General features: G+C 49.3%; 1 protein-coding gene across 6 annotated transcripts in view; it reads right to left on the reverse strand.

Moving 5' to 3' along the window:
- Window positions 1-1,996: 1,996 nt before the first annotated feature.
- The window catches only part of LOC139415385 (tumor protein p63), a 93,647-nt gene continuing 71,041 nt past the window's right edge, over window positions 1,997-24,602 (reverse strand). For 3 of the 6 annotated variants that reach the window (XM_071163722.1, XM_071163651.1, XM_071163832.1), the window contains 4 exons: window positions 10,374-10,525; window positions 8,639-8,783; window positions 6,490-6,583; window positions 1,997-4,261 (listed from right to left, as the gene is read on the reverse strand). In XM_071163722.1, coding sequence (XP_071019823.1) covers window positions 3,965-4,261; window positions 6,490-6,583; window positions 8,639-8,783; window positions 10,374-10,525 — 688 coding nt within the window. In that variant the 3' untranslated portion in view covers window positions 1,997-3,964. Of the gene's footprint in view, window positions 4,262-6,489; window positions 6,584-8,638; window positions 8,784-10,373; window positions 10,583-24,602 lie in introns of all 6 variants that reach the window. The other 3 variants (XM_071163579.1, XM_071163517.1, XM_071163793.1) reach the window with 1 other exon arrangement.

Consider the following 24,602-nt stretch of genomic DNA (forward strand, 5'->3'; position numbering starts at 1 on the left):
AGGTTCTGCTTTCAATGTACCGATGACATACTAGGGTCATTCATGGCATGTTCATTCAGTGGTTATCACACTTTCAATATTGAAATTATATAAACTGTGTTTATGGCAACACAGACCGCTTGTGAGAACAGTGACTTGTTGAGACCCCGATTTGTATTCATTTAAATGAATAGAAATAACCCGAACCCCTTTCTACCGTAATGGCACTATTCTAAGACCAATCCTTTTTGTTTGTTTTTTTTTAGTAAAAAATACATAACAGCATGTAGCTTTCAGAAAATAACTATACAAATGTATATACAATGATCTCAATAGTTTGGGCCATCTATCAAGTTAATCTGTAGCAACAACAACAACAACAACAGCAGTTTACAAAATGTGGTTCCAAAAATCCAGCCAGACAAATCAAAAGGAGCGTTTTGTAAGAAAAATGAAAAATGTAGCCCAGTAAATGTTCAACAGACCCACAAAAGACTGTACATCGTGTTACAGACGGCGAGAACAAGCAGGCAATGAAATTCATCCCAAATGCCGCCCTATACTTTCGACCGTAGGGTGCTATTTTTTTGGGGGGGGGGGACAATACCAAAGATGATCTGTAACAGTATTGTTATCACCTCGAGGGCTGTGAGCGTGTTGAGCTGTTAAATACTTCAGATAAAAGTTTGTGTGGTGATGCAATTCTCATTCACGTAGAAATACAGTAAGTAGTTATAAACACGATAGTTTAACCAACACGAGGGTAGCAAAATTCCAGTCATTTCCCCAAGAGTTATAAACACGATTGAACTATTCCAGTAACTTCCTCCAAGAGTTATAAACACAATGGTTTAACAAACAAATGGATGACTAAATCCCCAGGTTTCTGAAAATCCTGGAAGCAGGAAGGTTAACACAGGCACGATACAAGGCAGTAACTTGTTTTGTGGTATAAAAAAAAAAAGAAATCAACCAATCCAACTTTTAATCACACTTTTCTCTGACACAAAGTAAAAATATGTATCTTGAAATGTATACAATCAAGACCGGCTTGTGACCAGCAGGCAAAAACAGTTGTGGACTAAAAACAGCAGGCGATCATGACAGTCCCGTCTAGAGCAACAGACCGGGATTCAACCCAAGGTGCGGTAAAGAACAGAGCAGTACATTATACTTGTTATGGTAATTTAGGCTTGAGCTGAAGTGTAATATGAGTATTTTGTCATTTTTGGCCCGTATTTAGCACAGTACCAATATGGCCACTAGAGGCCGCCACACGCCAGTTGTGAGGTTACTTCCGGTGGCCGCACTATGGCAGTTGAGAAGTTTACCATCATCGGTCAACAGCACCGATAAATACAGATTTATTTTGAAAGTAAGCGGGTGGAAAAGCACCATATTCAATTCAGTAATGTTTTCGGGAGGTCGTACATGTGTTTCCACAAAACGTGTGAAAAGTCCGCTAGCCTACAAGCTAATGTAGCTGGTAGCCCCATAGCAACACTAACTTCCCTTAGAAACGGTCCTTGGCTATCGGGCGTCCGACATTGAACATCAGCATTTGAGGAAATGCTTTGAAATCGATGAAAGTTGCTTCTCTGCCCCGTGGTGCGCTTGCTTTGCGTCAATTGTTGACGGTTCATTAGATCTTGTGAATTGAAATGCGAAAAAATAAAGTTACATTTGGTTGCATGTGGCCTCGACTTTATACACACACCACTGATTATTTTACTATGAGTTAAGAAGTCACTACTACTTGCTAGGTTCACAATGTAAACTAAAGCAACGTGTGTGTGTATATATGTGTGTGTGTGTGTATATATATGAGGATTGTTTATTTAGTATAACCACTAACAACAATGTAACGTTTTAATTTGGACCAAAGCCAATGAGAAATGGCTTGAATCGTGCAAGCTAACAGACCATTAACGACACAGTACAACATTGGTGTGCAGAACAGCATCTCGGAAACGCACAACTCGTCGGTTTTTGTCACGGCTGGTTCTATTGCAACACCGGGTTCTACTCCCATCAGATAAAAACAAGAGGAAGAGGTTCCAGTGGGCAACAACACTGGACAATTTGAGGAGTGGAAACATCGCCTGGTCCGACGAATGCCGATTCCTGGTACATCACACTGGTGTCAGGACTTGGCAGAAACTCATCGCCCCCCCAGTACAGGCTGGTGGCAGGATTTGTCAGGAACTCATCGCCCCCCAGTACAGGCTGGTGGCAGGATTTGGCAGGAACTCATCGCCCCCCCAGTACAGGCTGGTGGCAGTGTCAGGATTTGGCAGAAACTCATCGTCCCCCAGTACAGGCTGGTGGCAGTGTCAGGATTTGGCAGAAACTCATCGTCCCCCAGTACAGGCTGGTGGCAGTGTCAGGATTTGGCAGAAACTCATCGCCCCCCAGTATAGGCTGGTGGCAGTGTCAGGATTTGGCAGAAACTCATCGCCCCCCCAGTACAGGCTGGTGGCAGTGTCAGGATTTGGCAGAAACTCATCGCCCCCCCAGTACAGGCTGGTGGCAGTGTCAGGATTTGGCAGAAACTCATCGCCCCCCCAGTACAGGCTGGTGGCTGTGTCAGGATTTGGCAGAAACTCATCGCCCCCCCAGTACAGGCTGGTGGCAGTGTCAGGATTTGGCAGAAACTAATCGCCCCCCAGTACAGGCTGGTGGCAGTGTCAGGATTTGGCAGAAACTCATCGCCCCCCCAGTACAGGCTGGTGGTGTAATGCTGTGGGGAATGTTTTCCTGACACACGTTTAGGTCTCTTGATACCAATTGAGCAACATTTGAACACCACACAATCAATTTCCCGAAGAATTCAGGCTGTTCTGGAGGCAAAAAGGGTCTGACTAGATGGGTGTACCTAATAAACTGTCCACTGAGTGTATATCCTGTTTGTTTTTTTTGCAATATTTGTGAATTCGATTATAATTTATTTATGAAATGGTAGCAGTTGACAGATGTTTGCTAAGTGGGTCAACAGCAAGACAGAAGCACCTACATAGAAAAATGTATTTATCTTTATAATTTTGAAGGTCTCATCTGTCGTAACGCACTTTGGATTGGATCCTGGCCATACACCTTCTACGGCCCAACAACAACAACAACAACAACAAATCCCCCAAAAGGTTTCCTCTCATTTCCTAACATCGGAATGGATTATAAAACCTATCAAAGCAAATCACAAAAAGCATTTAAGAGTTTTGTCTCAAGAAATTAGATTTTTGTTTGTTGTATGAAATGTATCTTTCCTAAAACCATAATTTGTCTCATCCTCTAGCTGGCAGCTATGGAAGGCTTTCCTAAAACCATAATTTGTCTCATCCTCTAGCTGGCAGCTATGGAAGGCTTTCCTAAAACCATAATTTGTCTCATCCTCTAGCTGGCAGCTATGGAAGGCTTTCCTAAAAACATAATTTGTCTCATCCTCTAGCTGGCAGCTATGGAAGGCTTTCCTAAAAACATAAAATAAGTGCATTTTTATTTGCATAGTATTTTGCTATTTAGGATATCTGAACTAAGGACCAGGGTCCAGTTTCCCGCTAGCGATGTAAGTCAGGTCTTATGACGATGTACTTAGCTGGTCTGAGGCAGGTTGGTAAACAACTTCCAACAATGTTTTTTTGTGTTCTGCTCCAAAACGAGGGTTGTTCTAACAATGAACTTAGATGCTTTTGAGGAAACCGGACCCAGAGCACTTTGAAGCAGAGAATTCCTAGTTCTGTACCGTGATACGAGAGAGGTTGGTCAACAGGTGTGTGACAGAGGCAGGGCTTCAATCCAAGGCCCATTGCCGACAAGCGTACCGCACTCGACTTTTAATGATAACGTGCGCTTGAGCCGACATCCCCAGCGTTTACTGTAAAAGTGATCTCTGAACGTCAGGAAAATGGCCGTTTTACAGACCCATTGGTACAGTGCGCTTGTCAACAGTGCACCTTAGATTGAAATTCCATCCAGAGTGTGAGTTTTTCTATTCTCCCTCTTCCTTGATGCGCTGCTGCTTGTTGCGTCGGGAGTCCAGGTCGAAGGAGAAGTCGGACCAGTCGTCACGCGGAGGGAAGGAGATGGTCTGGCGCAGGGTGAAGCGCACGGCGTCGATGACCCGCTCGCCGCGGGCCTCGGAGGACCCTACGCTGACGGCGGAGGCCCCGCTGGAGGTACGCAGGATGTGGGGAGGAGGGGAGAACTCCATGCTCTGCCGGTGCTCCATGATGCCCTTCCAGATGACGTGCTGGAACTCCTGCGGGATCTTCAGCCGGGACAGGTCCTGTGGACGGGGATGACATCACACACTGGGGGTTAGTCTCTCTAGCCTCGTTTAGTCTTCTCTCTCAGGCTAGGGCCAGGGCCCCAGCAGGCAGCCCAATGCTCTTAGGCTAGGCCCAGGGCCCCAGCAGGCAGCCCAAAAAGACCATAGTCTTACGTCAGATAGCACGATAAATCCGTTTGCAATGATAGTTCATGGCAACGCTGACGCGTTAGAATAACGCCATCTCCCGGAAGACAATGCTCTCAGGCTAGGCTCGGCGCCAGGCAGCCCAATGCTCTCAGGCTAGGCTCTGCGCCAGGCAGCCCAATGCTCTCAGGCTAGGCTCTGCGCCAGGCAGCCCAATGCTCTCAGGCTAGGCTCTGCGCCAGGCAGCCCAATGCTCTCAGGCTAGGCTCTGCGCCAGGCAGCCCGATGCTCTCAGGCTAGGCTCTGCGCCAGGCAGCCCAATGCTCTCAGGCTAGGCTCTGCGCCAGGCAGCCCAATGCTCTCAGGCTAGGCTCTGCGCCAGGCAGCCCAATGCTCTCAGGCTAGGCTCTGCGCCAGGCAGCCCAATGCTCTCAGGCTAGGCTCTGCGCCAGGCAGCCCAATGCTCTCAGGCTAGGCTCTGCGCCAGGCAGCCCAATGCTCTCAGGCTAGGCTCTGGCCAGGCAGCCCAATGCTCTCAGGCTAGGCTCTGCGCCAGGCAGCCCAATGCTCTCAGGCTAGGCTCGGCGCCAGGCAGCCCAATGCTCTCAGGCTAGGCTCGGCGCCAGGCAGCCCAATGCTCTCAGGCTAGGCTCGGCGCCAGGCAGCCCAATGCTCTCAGGCTAGGCTCTGCGCCAGGCAGCCCAATGCTCTCAGGCTAGGCTCTGCGCCAGGCAGCCCAATGCTCTCAGGCTAGGCTCTGCGCCAGGCAGCCCAATGCTCTCAGGCTAGGCTCGGCGCCAGGCAGCCCAATGCTCTCAGGCTAGGCTCTGCGCCAGGCAGCCCAATGCTCTCAGGCTAGGCTCGGCGCCAGGCAGCCCAATGCTCTCAGGCTAGGCTCGGCGCCAGGCAGCCCAATGCTCTCAGGCTAGGCTCGGCGCCAGGCAGCCCAATGCTCTCAGGCTAGGCTCTGCGCCAGGCAGCCCAATGCTCTCAGGCTAGGCTCTGCGCCAGGCAGCCCAATGCTCTCAGGCTAGGCTCTGCGCCAGGCAGCCCAATGCTCTCAGGCTAGGCTCGGCGCCAGGCAGCCCAATGCTCTCAGGCTAGGCTCTGCGCCAGGCAGCCCAATGCTCTCAGGCTAGGCTCTGCGCCAGGCAGCCCAATGCTCTCAGGCTAGGCTCTGCGCCAGGCAGCCCAATGCTCTCAGGCTAGGCTCTGCGCCAGGCAGCCCAATGCTCTCAGGCTAGGCTCGGCGCCAGGCAGCCCAATGCTCTCAGGCTAGGCTCTGCGCCAGGCAGCCCAATGCTCTCAGGCTAGGCTCTGCGCCAGGCAGCCCAATGCTCTCAGGCTAGGCTCTGCGCCAGGCAGCCCAATGCTCTCAGGCTAGGCTCTGCGCCAGGCAGCCCAATGCTCTCAGGCTAGGCTCTGCGCCAGGCAGCCCAATGCTCTCAGGCTAGGCTCTGCGCCAGGCAGCCCAATGCTCTCAGGCTAGGCTCGGCGCCAGGCAGCCCAATGCTCTCAGGCTAGGCTCGGCGCCAGGCAGCCCAATGCTCTCAGGCTAGGCTCGGCGCCAGGCAGCCCAATGCTCTCAGGCTAGGCTCTGCGCCAGGCAGCCCAATGCTCTCAGGCTAGGCTCGGCGCCAGGCAGCCCAATGCTCTCAGGCTAGGCTCGGCGCCAGGCAGCCCAATGCTCTCAGGCTAGGCTCTGCGCCAGGCAGCCCAATGCTCTCAGGCTAGGCTCGGCGCCAGGCAGCCCAATGCTCTCAGGCTAGGCTCGGCGCCAGGCAGCCCAATGCTCTCAGGCTAGGCTCTGCGCCAGGCAGCCCAATGCTCTCAGGCTAGGCTCGGCGCCAGGCAGCCCAATGCTCTCAGGCTAGGCTCTGCGCCAGGCAGCCCAATGCTCTCAGGCTAGGCTCGGCGCCAGGCAGCCCAATAAATGAAGAGTAGTTCTGATTACAACGATGACTTGCAGATAAACGTTCCTTTTTCATAAATGTTATTTTTTTTCTTGCCTTATACACGAAGGCTCAGGCCTCCTGAAGCCAGCCGACCCTTCTCTCTGAGTTTAACCACACAGGTGCGTGCGACAGGCAAGGCCTCACCTCCAAGTTATAGTTCTCGATCTGGTAGATGTTGGTCAGGCCCTGTGCTGTGAAACAGTCCAGGCAGGCTGCGCAGCCCAGCCGCAGAAGAAAGCTGCAGCGGGACACAGAGAAGGAAACTGGTTAGTAGTGAAAAATAGCACCTCGACATTCTAGTAATAACTGTATTAGACAAGACTGTTCAACGATACAGAGAGCTCTGTCAGATTCAGTACAGAGAGCTCTGTCAGATCCGATACAGAGAGCTCTGTCAGATCCAGTACAGAGAGCTCTGTCAGATCCGATACAGAGAGCTCTGTCAGATCCAATACAGAGAGCTCTGTCAGATCCGATACAGAGAGCTCTGTCAGATTCAGTACAGAGAGCTCTGTCAGATCCGATACAGAGAGCTCTGTCAGATCCAATACAGAGAGCTCTGTCAGATCCAGTACAGAGAGCTCTGTCAGATCCAATACATAGAGCTCTGTCAGATCCAATACAGAGAGCTCTGTCAGATCCAGTACAGAGAGCTCTGTCAGATCCAGTACAGAGAGCTCTGTCAGATCCAGTACAGAGAGCTCTGTCAGATCCAATACAGAGAGCTCTGTCAGATCCAGTACAGAGAGCTCTGTCAGATCCAGTACAGAGAGCTCTGTCAGATCCAGTACAGAGAGCTCTGTCAGATCCGATACAGAGAGCTCTGTCAGATCCGATACAGAGAGCTCTGTCAGATCCAGTACAGAGAGCTCTGTCAGATCCAGTACAGAGAGCTCTGTCAGATCCAGTACAGAGAGCTCTGTCAGATTCAGTACAGAGAGCTCTGTCAGATCCGATACAGAGAGCTCTGTCAGATCCAGTACAGAGAGCTCTGTCAGATCCAATACAGAGAGCTCTGTCAGATCCAATACAGAGAGCTCTGTCAGATCCAGTACAGAGAGCTCTGTCAGATCCAGTACAGAGAGCTCTGTCAGATCCAGTACAGAGAGCTCTGTCAGATCCAGTACAGAGAGCTCTGTCAGATCCAGTACAGAGAGCTCTGTCAGATCCAATACAGAGAGCTCTGTCAGATCCAGTACAGAGAGCTCTGTCAGATCCAGTACAGAGAGCTCTGTCAGATCCAATACAGAGAGCTCTGTCAGATCCAGTACAGAGAGCTCTGTCAGATTCAGTACAGAGAGCTCTGTCAGATCCAGTACAGAGAGCTCTGTCAGATCCAGTACAGAGAGCTCTGTCAGATCCAATACAGAGAGCTCTGTCAGATCCAGTACAGAGAGCTCTGTCAGATCCAGTACAGAGAGCTCTGTCAGATCCAGTACAGAGAGCTCTGTCAGATCCAGTACAGAGAGCTCTGTCAGATCCAGTACAGAGAGCTCTGTCAGATCCAATACAGAGAGCTCTGTCAGATCCAATACAGAGAGCTCTGTCAGATCCAGTACAGAGAGCTCTGTCAGATCCAGTACAGAGAGCTCTGTCAGATCCAGTACAGAGAGCTCTGTCAGATCCAGTACAGAGAGCTCTGTCAGATCCAGTACAGAGAGCTCTGTCAGATCCAATACAGAGAGCTCTGTCAGATCCAGTACAGAGAGCTCTGTCAGATCCAATACAGAGAGCTCTGTCAGATCCAGTACAGAGAGCTCTGTCAGATCCAGTACAGAGAGCTCTGTCAGATCCAATACAGAGAGCTCTGTCAGATCCAGTACAGAGAGCTCTGCCAGATCCAGTACAGAGAGCTCTGTCAGATCCAGTACAGAGAGCTCTGTCAGATCCAGTACAGAGAGCTCTGTCAGATCCAGTACAGAGAGCTCTGTCAGATCCAGTACAGAGAGCTCTGTCAGATCCAGTTATTTAGAACCATGTTAGTTAGAGCGGTTCAGGTTCAGGTCAAAACTAGCGCTAGGAGACACTTTTAAAGCCGTGTTGAAATTGTCCTGTCAATATTGTGTCTCGTCCTGACTTTTTATAGAGCCCACAACTGTCCAAGAGCATCAACAGATGTGTGTTATCAGTGGTGGCTGGTGCCACTTTTTTAAAATGTTAAATCGGAGGACGGGCTCTTAGTAATGGAATGAATGAAACCTTATCAAACAGAGATACTGTAAAGCCATTCCAGCCATCACTATGAGCCGTCCTTCCTTCACCAGCCTCCACTGGTGGTTGTTTAGCTAGGTACCTGGAGATGCTGCTGTCCATAGGGTAGGGAGGCGGGGGGGTGCAGTGGGAGCTGGGCACCATGGGTAACTGGGGCTGCAGGATGTGGGCGGGGCTCAGGGCCGACATGTCAGCATTCATAGCCATGTGGCCCATCATCGGAGTCACTAGAGAAACCATAGAGATCATAGTTTTATCTCTATAAAAGGAAGCAATCTACTGTTAGCCAATGTGGCCAATCGTCAGAGTCACTAGAGAATCACATGGACTTGTGTGAGTGACTCTTAAAGGGGGTAATTTGGCATTTTTAAAATGTCAAATGTATCTCCAGCACCATTACTATGGTTCAGATATTTCTGTAGATTAGGGGCAGTGAGCATCATCGCGTCATTCCCAGAAACAAGCTCTCAGAGAGAGCGGTACTCTTTAAAGCCACAATCTGTCATTCGTTTTTTCAGCCCTAAGGGATGAGGCTGGACAAATGTAAGAACTCTTAACGGTCTCTGAGATTGTGTATTATCTACATAAGATAGACGGGGGGGGGCGCACCTCGACAACAATACATGAGGTGGAGGAGGAGAAAGGGAACATGCTCAGCCATCTACCGTCTTACTAAAATAGTGAAAGGGCAACGCCAAGAATAATACATGTCCTGAGAACAGGACAAGGACCTGCAGCGAGACAGACAGGGACCTCTAGACAGGACAAGGACCTGCAGAGAGACAGACAGGGAGCTCTAGACAGGACAAGGACCTGCAGCGAGACAGGACAGGGACCTCTAGACAGGACAGGGGCCTCTAGACAGGACAGGGGCCTCTAGACAGGACAAGGACCTGCAGCGAGACAGGACAGGGGCCTCTAGACAGGACAGGGGCCTCTAGACAGGACCAGGACCTGCAGTGAGACAGGACAGGGGCCTCTAGACAGGACAGGGGCCTCTAGACAGGACAGGGGCCTCTAGACAGGACAAGGACCTGCAGTGAGACAGGACAGGGGCCTCTAGACAGGACCAGGACCTGCAGCTAGACAGGACAGGGGCCTCTAGACAGGACAGGGGCCTCTAGACAGGACAAGGACCTGCAGCGAGACAGGACAGGGGCCTCTAGACAGGACAGGGGCCTCTAGACAGGACAGGGGCCTCTAGACAGGACAGGGGCCTCTAGACAGGACAAGGACCTGCAGCGAGACAGGACAGGGGCCTCTAGACAGGACAGGGGCCTCTAGACAGGACCAGGACCTGCAGCGAGGCTCCAGAGGGGAGGAACAGAGTCCCACAGGTCTTTTTAAAATGTATTTAACCTTTATTTTACTAGGCAAGTCAGTTAGGAACACATTCTTATTTACAATGACGGCCTAGGAACAGTGGGTTAACTGTTCAGGGGCAGAACGACAGATTTGTACCTTGTCAGCTCGGGGATTTGATCTTGCAACCTTCCGGTTACTAGTCCAACGCTCTAACCGCTAGGCTACCTGCCGCCCCATTGACCCAGAGGAGGAAGCGTTCTGACAAGGGGCTGAGAGTTGTACAGTGACAACATACACATCCCTCCCAGCGCCACTTGTGCCCAGACAGATACCGCTATCCTCCCTGACGCGTGTCACATGATCGGCCCAGAGGGGACGTGGTACTGGAGTTGGCGGGGCAGGGGAGTTATGACAGGGACCCAGACACAAAGACAGGACAGGGGCCTCTAAACAGATCAAGTCAGACAGGGGGAGCAGAATCTCTCTATACAAAGGGGTAAAGGCACACTTACTGTCAGTCAGGCCTTGGGCCATGGAGGAGGGGGTGAGGGTGTTGCGTTGCTGGGGGTTGATGAGCTGGCTGACGGAGGGGAGCTTGTTGACCTTGCCGTGGGGGAGAGGAGGGGAGCTGGAGCCATACTGGGGCTGGGGGGCCATGGCGCTCCTGGGGCAGGGGAGAGGAGGGTACAGGCCGTTACTCTCATCGCCCCAGAGATCCCATCTTTAACGACAAAGGGCCACAAGGCTGTTAGTTACAGTACAGTGGAATACAACATTTTAAGTTTTACTGTTCAGTATAGTTATTGACAAGGTTAGGTAATCATTTTTGACAGATTGTGTAGCTGATTTTATTCTCAAACATGAATCTCTTACACGCCAATGTGTTTTCAACACTATCGGAAACGATTCAATTGAAGCACGCCATAGAAACTCAAAGCACCTCTCTGTGACTATAAAGTTTACGTGTCATCTAACAGTATGTGTATAGATTCAGATCAGCGTCAACCGTCGATAGCAGACGTTTTGGAGCCGTCAAAATCGCGGAGCAGCTGCTCTTGCCGCCCCCCACTCTCCTTAGACGTTCAGAACATCTAGACTATATACGAATAATGAAGCTCAGATTAAACATCATTCAATTAAACGGAGGTGAAATCTACCATCCTGTAGATTACATCTATCATCCTGTAGATTACATCTATCATCCTAACGGAGGAGTAGATTACATATATCATCCTGTAGATTACATCTATCATCCTAACGGAGGTGTAGATTACATCTATCATCCTGTAGATTACATCTATCATCCTAACGGAGGAGTAGATTACATCTATCATCCTGTAGATTACATCTATCATCCTAACGGAGGTGTAGATTACATCTATCATCCTGTAGATTACATCTATCATCCTAATGGAGGAGTAGATTACATCTATCATCCTGTAGATTACATCTACCATCCTGTAGATTACATCTATCATCCTAACGGAGGTGTAGATTACATCTATCATCCTGTAGATTACATCTACCATCCTAACGGAGGTGTAGATTACATCTACCATCCTAACGGAGGAGTAGATTACATCTATCATCCTGTAGATTACATCTATCATCCTGTAGATTACATCTATCATCCTATAGATTTCATATATCATCCTAATGGAGGAGTAGATTACATCTATCATCCTGTAGATTACATCTATCATCCTATAGATTTCATATATCATCCTAGTGGAGGAGTAGATTACATCTACCATCCTAACGGAGGTGTAGATTACGTCTATCATCCTGTAGATTATATCTACCATCCTGTAGATTACATATATCATCCTAGTGGAGGAGTAGATTACATCTATTATCCTGTAGATTACATCTATCATCCTGTAGATTACATCTACCATCCTAATGGAGGTGTAGATTACATCTATCATCCTGTAGATTACATCTATCATCCTAATGGAGGTGTAGATTACATCTATCATCCTGTAGATTACATCTATCATCCTGTAGATTACATCTATCATCCTAACGGAGGTGTAGATTACATCTACCATCCTGTAGATTACATCTACCATCCTGTAGATTACGTCTATCATCCTAACGGAGGTGTAGATTACATGTATCATCCTATAGATTTCATATATCATCCTGTAGATTACATCTACCATCCTAATGGAGGAGTAGATTACATCTACCATCCTGTAGATTACATCTATCATCCTAATGAAGGAGTAGATTACATCTATCATCCTGTAGATTACATCTATCATCCTGTAGATTACATCTACCATCCTAATGGAGGAGTAGATTACATCTATCATCCTGTAGATTACATCTATCATCCTGTAGATTACATCTATCATCCTGTAGATTACATATATCATCCTAATGGAGGAGTAGATTACATCTATCATCCTGTAGATTACATCTATCATCCTGTAGATTACATCTATCATCCTGTAGATTACATCTACCATCCTAATGGAGGAGTAGATTACATCTATCATCCTGTAGATTACATCTATCATCCTGTAGATTACATCTACCATCCTAATGGAGGAGTAGATTACATCTACCATCCTGTAGATTACATCTATCATCCTAATGGAGGAGTAGATTACATCTATCATCCTATAGATTACATCTATCATCCTGTAGATTACATCTATCATCCTGTAGATTACATCTATCATCCTAATGGAGGAGTAGATTACATCTATCATCCTATAGATTACATCTATCATCCTGTAGATTACATTTATCATCCTAATGGAGGAGTAGATTACATCTATCATCCTGTAGATTACATCTATCATCCTGTAGATTACATATACCATCCTAATGGAGGAGTAGATTACATCTACCATCCTGTAGATTACATCTATCATCCTAATGGAGGAGTAGATTACATCTACCATCCTGTAGATTACATCTATCATCCTAATGGAGGAGTAGATTGCATCTACCATCCTGTAGATTACATCTATCATCCTAATGGAGGAGTAGATTACATCTATCATCCTATAGATTACATCTATCATCCTGTAGATTACATTTATCATCCTAATGGAGGAGTAGATTACATCTATCATCCTATAGATTACATCTATCATCCTAATGGAGGAGTAGATTACATCTATCATCCTGTAGATTACATCTATCATCCTAATGGAGGAGTAGATTACATCTATCATCGTATAGATTACATCTATCATCCTAATGTAGGAGTAGATTCCATCTATCATCCTAATGGAGGAGTAGGTTACATCTATCATCTTGTAGATTACATCTATCATCCTGTAGATTACATCTACCATCCTGTAGATTACATCTATCATCCTGTAGATTACATCTATCATCCTGTAGATTACATCTATCATCCTAGTGGAGGAGTAGATTACATCTATCATCCTAGTGGAGGAGTAGATTACATCTATCATCCTGTAGATTCCATCTATCATCCTGTAGATTACATCGATCATCCTAGTGGAGGAGTAGATTACATCTATCATCCTGTAGATTCCATCTATCATCCTGTAGATTACATCTATCATCCTAGTGGAGGAGTAGATTACATCTATCATCCTGTAGATTCCATCTATCATCCTGTAGATTACATCGATCATCCTAGTGGAGGAGTAGATTACATCTATCATCCTAGAATGTGGGATAGAATGTTGGATAACGCTGATCTGATTGAATAGAGCCCTTAGTGGCATCATGGGCTTGAGCTGAGGGTGCCTTGTTTTGCATATGGAGAGATGAAGAGATGGAGAGATGAAGAGATGGAGTAACGTAAGAGGAAAAACGAGAAGGAAAAGTCAAAGCAGAAAATACATTTATTGAGTTCTGACAGACCAAACGAACCGCAACAGCCATGCATCACAACAATCTGTTTCAAACAGTCAAAAAGAAAGTTCTCCGTGGAATCTGCTCTCTGTACATAAAGGCACATGTGTGTCATGAATCTGTCAATCCTAAATAAATGCTAAATATATTTCAGAAAATTAAACAAAAACAACAAAACAAACTGTCCTGCAGTGACCTTATACAACATGACCAGCATGATCAAAGTGATTCTCACAATACACCTCTCCCCAATAACACTACTTTTGTGCCTCCCAAATGGCACCTCTCCCAATAACACTACTAATGTGCCTCCCAAATGGCACCTCTCCCCATAACACTACTAATGTGCCTCCCAAATGGCACCTCTCCCAATAACACTACTAATGTGCCTCCCAAATGGCACCCCTCCCCATAACACTACTAATGTGCCTCCCAAATGGCACCTCTCCCCATAACACTACTGAGTCCCAAATGGCACCTCTCCCCATAACACTATTAATGTGCCTCCCAAATGGCACCCTATTCCTTTTGTTATGAACTACTTTTGACCAGGATCCACAGGGCTCTACCTAGGACTACCACAGGGCTCTACCTAGGACTACCCTAAGGCTCTACCTAGGACTACCCTAAGGCTCTACCTAGGACTACCCTAAGGCTCTACCTAGGACTGCCACAGGGCTCTACCTGGGACTACCCTAAGGCTCTACCTAGGACTACCCTAAGGCTCTACCTAGGACTACCCTAAGGCTCTACCTAGGACTGCCACAGGGCTCTACCTAGGACTGCCACAGGGCTCTACCTAGGACTGCCACAGGGCTCTACCTGGGACTACCTAAGGCTCTACCTAGGACTGCCACAGGGCTCTACCTAGGACTGCCACAGGGCTCTACCTAGGACTGCCACAGGGCTCTACCTAGGACTGCCACAGGGCTCTACCTGGGACTGCCACAGGGCTCTACCTGGGACTGCCACAAGGCTCTACCTGGGACTGCCAACAGGGCTCTACCTAGGACTACCAACAGGGCTACCTAGGACTGCCTAGGCCTACCTAGGACTGCCAACAGGGCTCTACCTAGGACTGCCAACAGGGCTCTACCTAGGACTGCCAACAGGGCTCTACCTAGGACTACCAACAGGGCTCTACCTAGGACTGCCAACAGGGCTCTACCTAGGACTGCCAACAGGGCTCTACCTAGGACTGCCAACAGGGCTCTACCTAGGACTGCCACAGGGCTCTACCTAGGACTGCCACGGGGCTCTACCTGGGACTGCCACGGGGCTCTACCTAGGACTGCCACGGGGCTCTACCTGGGACTGCCACGGGGCTCTACCTGGGACTGCCACGGGGCTCTACCTGGGACTGCCACGGGGCTCTACCTGGGACTGCCACGGGGCTCTACCTAGGACTGCCACGGGGCTCTACCTGGGACTGCCAACAGGGCTCTACCTAGAACTGCCAACAGGGCTCTACCTAGGACTGCCAACAGGGCTCTACCTAGGACTGCCAACAGGGCTCTACCTAGGACTGCCAACAGGGCTCTACCTAGGACTACCAACAGGGCTCTACCTAGGACTGCCAACAGGGCTCTACCTAGGACTGCCAACAGGGCTCTACCTAGGACTACCCTAAGGCTCTACCTAGGACTGCCACAGGGCTCTACCTAGGACTGCCACAGGGCTCTACCTAGGACTGCCAACAGGGCTCTACCTAGGACTGCCAACAGGGCTCTACCTAGGACTGCCAACAGGGCTCTACCTAGGACTGCCAACAGGGCTCTACCTAGGACTGCCACAGGGCTCTACCTAGGACTGCCACAGGGCTCTACCTGGGACTGCCACGGGGCTCTACCTAGGACTGCCACGGGGCTCTACCTGGGACTGCCACAGGGCTCTACCTAGGACTGCCACAGGGCTCTACCTAGGACTGCCACAGGGCTCTACCTGGGACTGCCACGGGGCTCTACCTAGGACTGCCACGGGGCTCTACCTGGGACTGCCACGGGGCTCTACCTGGGACTGCCACGGGGCTCTACCTGGGACTGCCACGGGGCTCTACCTGGGACTGCCACAGGGCTCTACCTAGGACTGCCACAGGGCTCTACCTAGGACTGCCACAGGGCTCTACCTAGGACTGCTACGGGGCTCTACCTGGGACTGCCAACAGGGCTCTACCTAGAACTGCCAACAGGGCTCTACCTAGGACTGCCAACAGGGCTCTACCTAGGACTGCCAACAGGGCTCTACCTAGGACTGCCAACAGGGCTCTACCTAGGAATACCAACAGGGCTCTACCTAGGACTGCCAACAGGGCTCTACCTAGGACTACCCTAAGGCTCTACCTAGGACTGCCACAGGGCTCTACCTAGGACTGCCACGGGGCTCTACCTAGGACTGCCAACAGGGCTCTACCTAGAATTGCCAACAGGGCTCTACCTAGAACTGCCAACAGGGCTCTACCTAGGACTGCCAACAGGGCTCTACCTAGAACTGCCAACAGGGCTCTACCTAGGACTGCCAACAGGGCTCTACCTAGGACTGCCATAAGGCTCTGGTTAAAAATAGTAATTATTTAGACAATAGGGTATCATGGGGAACACACCGTTAGGTTTGAGTCCAGCTCCAAAGACAAAACAACAAAAGCTCAATCAATAGACAAGTGAAGTCTTGTAGAAAAACACTAGTTCCTGACCAGCCCCAGCCAATAGGAGGAGAGGTCAGCCGAGAGGCGGATACTATGCACGTGTTCTGACTGCAATACAAGTAGACTGTATCCCCTGATACTATGCACGCGTTCTGACTGCAATACAAGTAGACTGTATCCCCTGATACTATGCACGCGTTCTGACTGCAATACAAGTAGACTGTATCCCCTGATACTATGCACGCGTTCTGACTGCAATACAAGTAGACTGTATCCCCTGATACTATGCACGCGTTCTGACTGCAATACAAGTAGACTGTATCCCCTGATACTATGCACGCGTTCTGACTGCAATACAAGTAGACTGTATCCCCTGATACTATGCACGTGTTCTGACTGCAATACAAGTAGACTGTATCCCCTGATACTATGCACGTGTTCTGACTGCAATACAAGTAGACTGTACCCCTGATACTATGCACGCGTTCTGACTGCAATACAAGTAGACTGTATCCCCTGATACTATGCACGCGTTCTGACTGCAATACAAGTAGACTGTATCCCGATACTATGCACGTGTTCTGACTGCAATACAAGTAGACTGTATCCCCTGATACTATGCACGCGTTCTGACTGCAATACAAGTAGACTGTATCCCCTGATACTATGCACGCGTTCTGACTGCAATACAAGTAGACTGTATCCCCTGATACTATGCACGCGTTCTGACTGCAATACAAGTAGACTGTATCCCCTGATACTATGCACGCGTTCTGACTGCAATACAAGTAGACTGTATCCCCTGATACTATGCACGCGTTCTGACTGCAATACAAGTAGACTGTATCCCCTGATACTATGCACGCGTTCTGACTGCAATACAAGTAGACTGTATCCCCTGATACTATGCACGTGTTCTGACTGCAATACAAGTAGACTGTATCCCCTGATACTATGCACGCGTTCTGACTGCAATACAAGTAGACTGTATCCCCTGATACTATGCACGCGTTCTGACTGCAATACAAGTAGACTGTACCCCTGATACTATGCACGCGTTCTGACTGCAATACAAGTAGACTGTATCCCCTGATACTATGCACGCGTTCTGACTGCAATACAAGTAGACTGTACCCCTGATACTATGCACGCGTTCTGACTGCAATACAAGTAGACTGTACCCCCTGATACTATGCACGCGTTCTGACTGCAATACAAGTAGACTGTATCCCCTGATACTATGCACGTGTTCTGACTGCAATACAAGTAGACTGTATCCCCTGATACTATGCACGTGTTCTGACTGCAATACAAGTAGACTGTATCCCCTGATACTATGCACGTGTTCTGACTGCAATACAAGTAGACTGTATCCCCTGATACTATGCACGCGTTCTGCCTGCAATACAAGTAGACTGTATCCCCTGATACTATGCACGCGTTCTGACTGCAATACAAGTAGACTGTATCCCCTGATACTATGCACGCGTTCTGACTGCAATACAAGTAGACTGTATCCCCTGATACTATGCACGTGTTCTGACTGCAATACAAGTAGACTGTATCCCCTCCATAACTCAATTACTGGCGTCATTTTGACCATCAGCAACACAAACTTAAAAAGCAACAAAAGACATGAATGGTGCTTTAAACAGGATGTAGGTTATGTGCTGTATAGCCTAATCGCTGACCATAGGGTTCCCGTGTGACACAGGCTGTAGAGCATGGCGGTTGCAACGCCAGGGTTGTGGGTTCGATTCCCGCGTAGGACCAATATATGAAAAAAAATAATGAAAATGAAAACTCACTACTGTATGTCGCTCTGGATAAGAGCATCTGCTAAATGACTCAATGTAAAAACATTTTAATGAAACAAACTGAATTTTGAATAACTCAAAGCGCCCTCTGCTGTTTGAGACTGGTGTTGCCACACAGCTACAAAGTTTCTTATTTAAAAAATAAAAAAAATCTGGCATGCAAAACTTCTTAATATCTGACTTGTCTAATGTGACAGCATCTTATCAGTAGACTGGTATATGCAGAGTACTTGCCAGACAGACTCAACTTTTAACACATTATGTGTTACATAAGTAATGAATAGGGAAAAAAAACGTTTTATTTCATGAACATGAAGCACCAACAGACTGTTTATCTGTTTATTTAACTCTGTTTGGAGAATGTGAGAGTTTCAATAGCGGCACAATCTCAGAGAAGGAACCCAGAGACCGAGGAGAGAAGGAGAGAGAGAGGTAGAAATAGAGGGAGGGAGGAGAGAGAATATTAGAAAGAGCCCTGAAAGAGGGAGAGAGAGAGCAAGATAGAGGAGCCCCTAATCTGATTGTGGCTGAGGTTTGAGGAGCGAGGAAACTGAAGGGAGGAGGAATGTGAGGATGAGGTGAGTCTCAGGAGGTACTGCATCGTCTCCTTTGCTCTGCCGCTAGGGGTTCCAGGAGCTCTGAACGTAGCCGGGCCTTAAGCAGACTGCAGACAGAAACCAGAGAAGAGAGAGAGAAGAAAGTAAGGACTCACTTTAGGAGAGTAGGAAACAGGAACCAGAGAAATAAACCAGTAGAAAGTCACAAGTTAAGAGGAGAGAGTTACAAAATAGAGAAACAGAGGCATTTGGAAACACAGTATTGAAGAAGAAAATAAATTGTGGCCATTTCAGTGTAGCGTGGCCATTTCAGTGTAGTGTGGCCATTTCAGTGTAGCGTGGCCATTTCGGTGTAGCGTGGCCATTTCAGTGTAGCGTGGCCATTTCAGTGTAGCGTGGCCATTTCAGAGTAGCGTGGCCATTTCGGTGTAGTGTGGCCATTTCAGTGTAGCGTGGCCATTTCAGTGTAGCGTGGCCATTTCAGTGTAGCGTGGCCATTTCAGTGTAGCGTGGCCATTTCAGTGTAGCGTGGCCATTTCAGTGTAGCGTGGCCATTTCAGTGTAGCGTGGCCATTTCGGTGTAGCGTGGCCATTTCGGTGTAGCGTGGCCATTTCGGTGTAGTGTGGCCATTTCAGTGTAGCGTGGCCATTTCGGTGTAGCGTGGCCATTTCGGTGTAGCGTGGCCATTTCGGTGTAGCGTGGCCATTTCGGTGTAGCGTGGCCATTTCGGTGTAGCGTGGCCATTTCGGTGTAGCGTGGCCATTTCGGTGTAGTGTGGCCATTTCGGTGTAGTGTGACCATTTCGGTGTAGTGTGGCCATTTCGGTGTAGTGTGGCCATTTCGGTGTAGTGTGGCCATTTCGGTGTAGCGTGGCCATTTCGGTGTAGTGTGGCCATTTCGGTGTAGTGTGACCATTTCGGTGTAGTGTGGCCATTTCGGTGTAGTGTGGCCATTTCGGTGTAGTGTGGCCATTTCGGTGTAGTGTGGCCATTTCGGTGTAGTGTGGCCATTTCGGTGCAGTGTGGCCATTTCGGTGCAGTGTGGCCATTTCGGTGTAGTGTGGCCATTTCGGTGTAGTGTGGCCATTTCGGTGTAGTGTGGCCATTTCGGTGTAGTGTGGCCATTTCGGTGTAGTGTGGCCATTTCGGTGTAGTGTGGCCATTTCGGTGTAGTGTGGCCATTTCGGTGTAGTGTGGCCATTTCGGTGTAGTGTGGCCATTTCGGTGTAGTGTGGCCATTTCGGTGTAGTGTGGCCATTTCGGTGTAGTGTGGCCATTTCGGTGTAGTGTGGCCATTTCGGTGTAGTGTGGCCATTTCGGTGTAGTGTGGCCATTTCGGTGTAGTGTGGCCATTTCGGTGTAGCGTGGCCATTTCGGTGTAGCGTGGCCATTTCGGTGTAGCGTGGCCACTTCGGTGCAGTGTGGCCATTTCGGTGCAGTGTGGCCATTTCGGTGCAGTGTGGCCACTTCGGTGCAGTGTGGCCATTTCGGTGTAGTGTGGCCACTTCGGTGTAGTGTGGCCACTTCGGTGTAGTGTGGCCACTTCGGTGCAGTGTGGCCATTTCGGTGCAGTGTGGCCATTTCGGTGTAGTGTGGCCACTTCGGTGTAGTGTGGCCATTTCGGTGTAGTGTGGCCATTTCGGTGTAGTGTGACAATTTCGGTGTAGTGTGGCCATTTCGGTGCAGTGTGGCCACTTCGGTGCAGTGTGGCCATTTCGGTGCAGTGTGGCCATTTCGGTGCAGTGTGGCCATTTCGGTGCAGTGTGGCCACCGGTGCAGTGTGGCCACTTCGGTGTAGTGTGGCCACTTCGGTGCAGTGTGGCCATTTCGGTGCAGTGTGGCCATTTCGGTGCAGTGTGGCCATTTCGGTGTAGTGTGGCCATTTCGGTGTAGTGTGGCCATTTCGGTGTAGTGTGGCCACTTCGGTGCAGTGTGGCCATTTCGGTGTAGTGTGGCCATTTCGGTGTAGTGTGGCCATTTCGGTGTAGTGTGGCCATTTCGGTGTAGTGTGGCCATTTCGGTGTAGTGTGGCCATTTCGGTGTAGTGTGGCCATTTCGGTGTAGTGTGGCCATTTCGGTGTAGTGTGGCCATTTCGGTGTAGTGTGGCCATTTCGGTGTAGTGTGGCCACTTCGGTGCAGTGTGGCCACTTCGGTGCAGTGTGGCCATTTCGGTGTAGTGTGGCCATTTCGGTGTAGTGTGGCCATTTCGGTGCAGTGTGGCCACTTCGGTGCAGTGTGGCCATTTCGGTGCAGTGTGGCCATTCCGGTGTAGTGTGGCCACTTCGGTGCAGTGTGGCCATTTCGGTGTAGTGTGGCCATTTCGGTGCAGTGTGGCCATTTCGGTGCAGTGTGGCCATTTCGGTGTAGCGTGGCCATTTCTGTGTAGCGTGGCCATTTCGGTGTAGCGTGGCCATTTCGGTGTAGCGTGGCCATTTCGGTGTAGCGTGGCCATTTCGGTGTAGCGTGGCCATTTCGGTGTAGCGTGACCATTTCGGTGTAGTGTGGCCATTTCGGTGTAGTGTGGCCATTTCGGTGTAGTGTGGCCATTTCGGTGTAGTGTGGCCATTTCGGTGTAGTGTGGCCATTTCGGTGCAGTGTGGCCATTTCGGTGCAGTGTGGCCATTTCGGTGCAGTGTGGCCATTTCGGTGTAGTGTGGCCATTTCGGTGTAGTGTGGCCATTTCGGTGTAGTGTGGCCATTTCGGTGTAGTGTGGCCATTTCGGTGTAGTGTGGCCATTTCGGTGTAGTGTGGCCATTTCGGTGTAGTGTGGCCATTTCGGTGTAGTGTGGCCATTTCGGTGTAGTGTGGCCATTTCGGTGTAGTGTGGCCATTTCGGTGTAGTGTGGCCATTTCGGTGTAGTGTGGCCATTTCGGTGTAGTGTGGCCACTTCGGTGCAGTGTGGCCATTTCGGTGCAGTGTGGCCATTTCGGTGCAGTGTGGCCACTTCGGTGCAGTGTGGCCATTTCGGTGTAGTGTGGCCACTTCGGTGTAGTGTGGCCACTTCGGTGCAGTGTGGCCATTTCGGTGCAGTGTGGCCATTTCGGTGTAGTGTGGCCATTTCGGTGTAGTGTGGCCACTTCGGTGTAGTGTGGCCATTTCGGTGTAGTGTGGCCATTTCGGTGTAGTGTGGCCATTTCGGTGTAGTGTGGCCATTTCGGTGCAGTGTGGCCACTTCGGTGCAGTGTGGCCATTTCGGTGCAGTGTGGCCATTTCGGTGCAGTGTGGCCACCGGTGCAGTGTGGCCATTTCGGTGCAGTGTGGCCACTTCGGTGCAGTGTGGCCACTTCGGTGCAGTGTGGCCATTTCGGTGCAGTGTGGCCATTTCGGTGCAGTGTGGCCATTTCGGTGCAGTGTGGCCATTTCGGTGTAGTGTGGCCACTTCGGTGCAGTGTGGCCATTTCGGTGTAGTGTGGCCATTTCGGTGTAGTGTGGCCATTTCGGTGTAGTGTGGCCATTTCGGTGTAGTGTGGCCATTTCGGTGTAGTGTGGCCATTTCGGTGTAGTGTGGCCATTTCGGTGTAGTGTGGCCATTTCGGTGTAGTGTGGCCATTTCGGTGTAGTGTGGCCACTTCGGTGCAGTGTGGCCACTTCGGTGCAGTGTGGCCATTTCGGTGTAGTGTGGCCATTTCGGTGTAGTGTGGCCATTTCGGTGCAGTGTGGCCACTTCGGTGCAGTGTGGCCATTTCGGTGCAGTGTGGCCATTCCGGTGTAGTGTGGCCACTTCGGTGCAGTGTGGCCACTTCGGTGTAGTGTGGCCATTTCGGTGCAGTGTGGCCATTTCGGTGTAGTGTGGCCATTTCGGTGCAGTGTGGCCATTTCGGTGTAGTGTGGCCACTTCGGTGCAGTGTGGCCATTTCGGTGTAGTGTGGCCATTTCGGTGCAGTGTGGCCACTTCGGTGCAGTGTGGCCACTTCGGTGCAGTGTGGCCACTTCGGTGCAGTGTGGCCACTTCGGTGCAGTGTGTGGTAACATTCACCTCCAGAAGAGGGCACTATTAGACAGCCATAGTATCATAAATCAGGAGACTCTGGACTTGACTGTCCATAGAGCAAAACACCTTCTGGCAGGAGTTTTTATTTGATAATGCTGTGAAGAACGCTACTGGGGTTAGGACTAAATACGGGTGAAAGGTCATGGAGAAGAGAGTGAAGCAACAGGATCAGAATAAAGCAACAGTATGCAGAGAAGAGGCATGAGGATCTGATTAGAGAACAATATAGAACACAGTCCAGTCAACTATGCTACAAACTACAGATTTTCAGTCTAGAATAAGTACAGCTGTTCTGACCAGTTTGTTGAGTTTGAGAATGTTGAAAATAATCCCCAAAACATTGATAGTGTAAAGTATAGTGTAGGCTAAATACTGTTCTGTTCTTATGAAATTAACCTGTGACAGCATTGCAGCATATACACCCACTGGGCCCTGCCCTTACTTAAAGCGCCTGCCCTCTAGTGTGTCATACATGCTGCACTGCCACACCCAGCCACATTGTGGATGGGGGCGCCAGAGAGCAGGACGACAGAACCCAAACTAACAGTAAAACATAAAATGGGCTACGCCTAAAACTGGCTTTTCAAACCAGGATTTTTTTTAAAGCAAATGTAAGCATTATGTCAGAGAGTCTGCCAGTTTTCTAAATGAGAAACGATAACAAAAGCAGTAATTATCATAGGGCGTCAAAGAAAGCAGCACACTATTTAAAACTATAATTTACAGATAACCGCCTTTTTCTCCCCAGCCCTTAAACTGAATGGGCGAGGACTGAGGGCAGGGGCGGACTGGCCATCTGGCATTTCAGGCAACTGCTAGTCCATTTTTAGCCCAGTGGGCCAGTCTAACTTGTTTTTTTTTTGCGCAAAATGATCATTATCTGGTTAATAAATGGGGCCGGTGTGGGGGCTTTGAGGGGGAAAAAATTGTTCCGACGTGTTAGAAATGCCAGGGCCGTTTTCTGGTCCCAGTCCGCCCCTCAATGTGGGAGAGGGAGGGCAGCATTTGTGTATGAGAGTGTATGAAAACACTCAAGCCAATTACTGGGACTGACTGGATAAGGGATTTGGAAACGGCTGCTGTTGTGCAAACCTGGCAGAGCACCTAAAGGCGTTTCCATTAGTCTATTGAGGCTTCATCTGGCTGTTAATGTGTAAAAAAAAAACAGAGCGTAGGTTCTGATGCTCAGGCTTGTACAACAGAGCGTAGGTTCTGATGCTCAGGTTGTACAACAGAGCGTAGGTTCTGATGCTCAGGCTTGTACAACAGAGCGTAGGTTCTGATGCTCAGGCTTGTACAACAGAGCGTAGGTTCTGATGCCCAGGCTTGTGAAACAGAGCGCAGGTTCTGATGCTCAGGTTGTACAACAGAGTGCAGGTTCTGATGCTCAGGTTGTACAACAGAGCGTAGGTTCTGATGCTCAGGTTGTACAACAGAGCGTAGGTTCTGATGCTCAGGTTGTACAACAGAGCGTAGGTTCTGATGCTCAGGTTGTACAACAGAGCGTAGGTTCTGATGCTCAGGCTTGTACAACAGAGCGTAGGTTCTGATGCTCAGGCTTGTGAAACAGAGCGTAGGTTCTGATGCTCAGGTTGTACAACAGAGCGTAGGTTCTGATGCTCAGGCTTGTACAACAGAGCGTAGGTTCTGATGCTCAGGCTTGTACAACAGAGCATAGGTTCTGATGCTCAGGCTTGTACAACAGAACGTAGGTTCTGATGCTCAGGCTTGTACAACAGAGCGTAGGTTCTGATGCTCAGGTTGTACAACAGAGCGTAGGTTCTGATGCTCAGGTTGTACAACAGAGCGTAGGTTCTGATGCTCAGGCTTGTGAAACAGAGCGTAGGTTCTGATGCTCAGGCTTGTACAACAGAGCGTAGGTTCTG

The sequence above is a fragment of the Oncorhynchus clarkii genome, chromosome 1, assembly GCF_045791955.1.
Source record: "Oncorhynchus clarkii lewisi isolate Uvic-CL-2024 chromosome 1, UVic_Ocla_1.0, whole genome shotgun sequence".
In the NCBI taxonomy this organism is placed as follows: domain Eukaryota; kingdom Metazoa; phylum Chordata; class Actinopteri; order Salmoniformes; family Salmonidae; genus Oncorhynchus; species Oncorhynchus clarkii.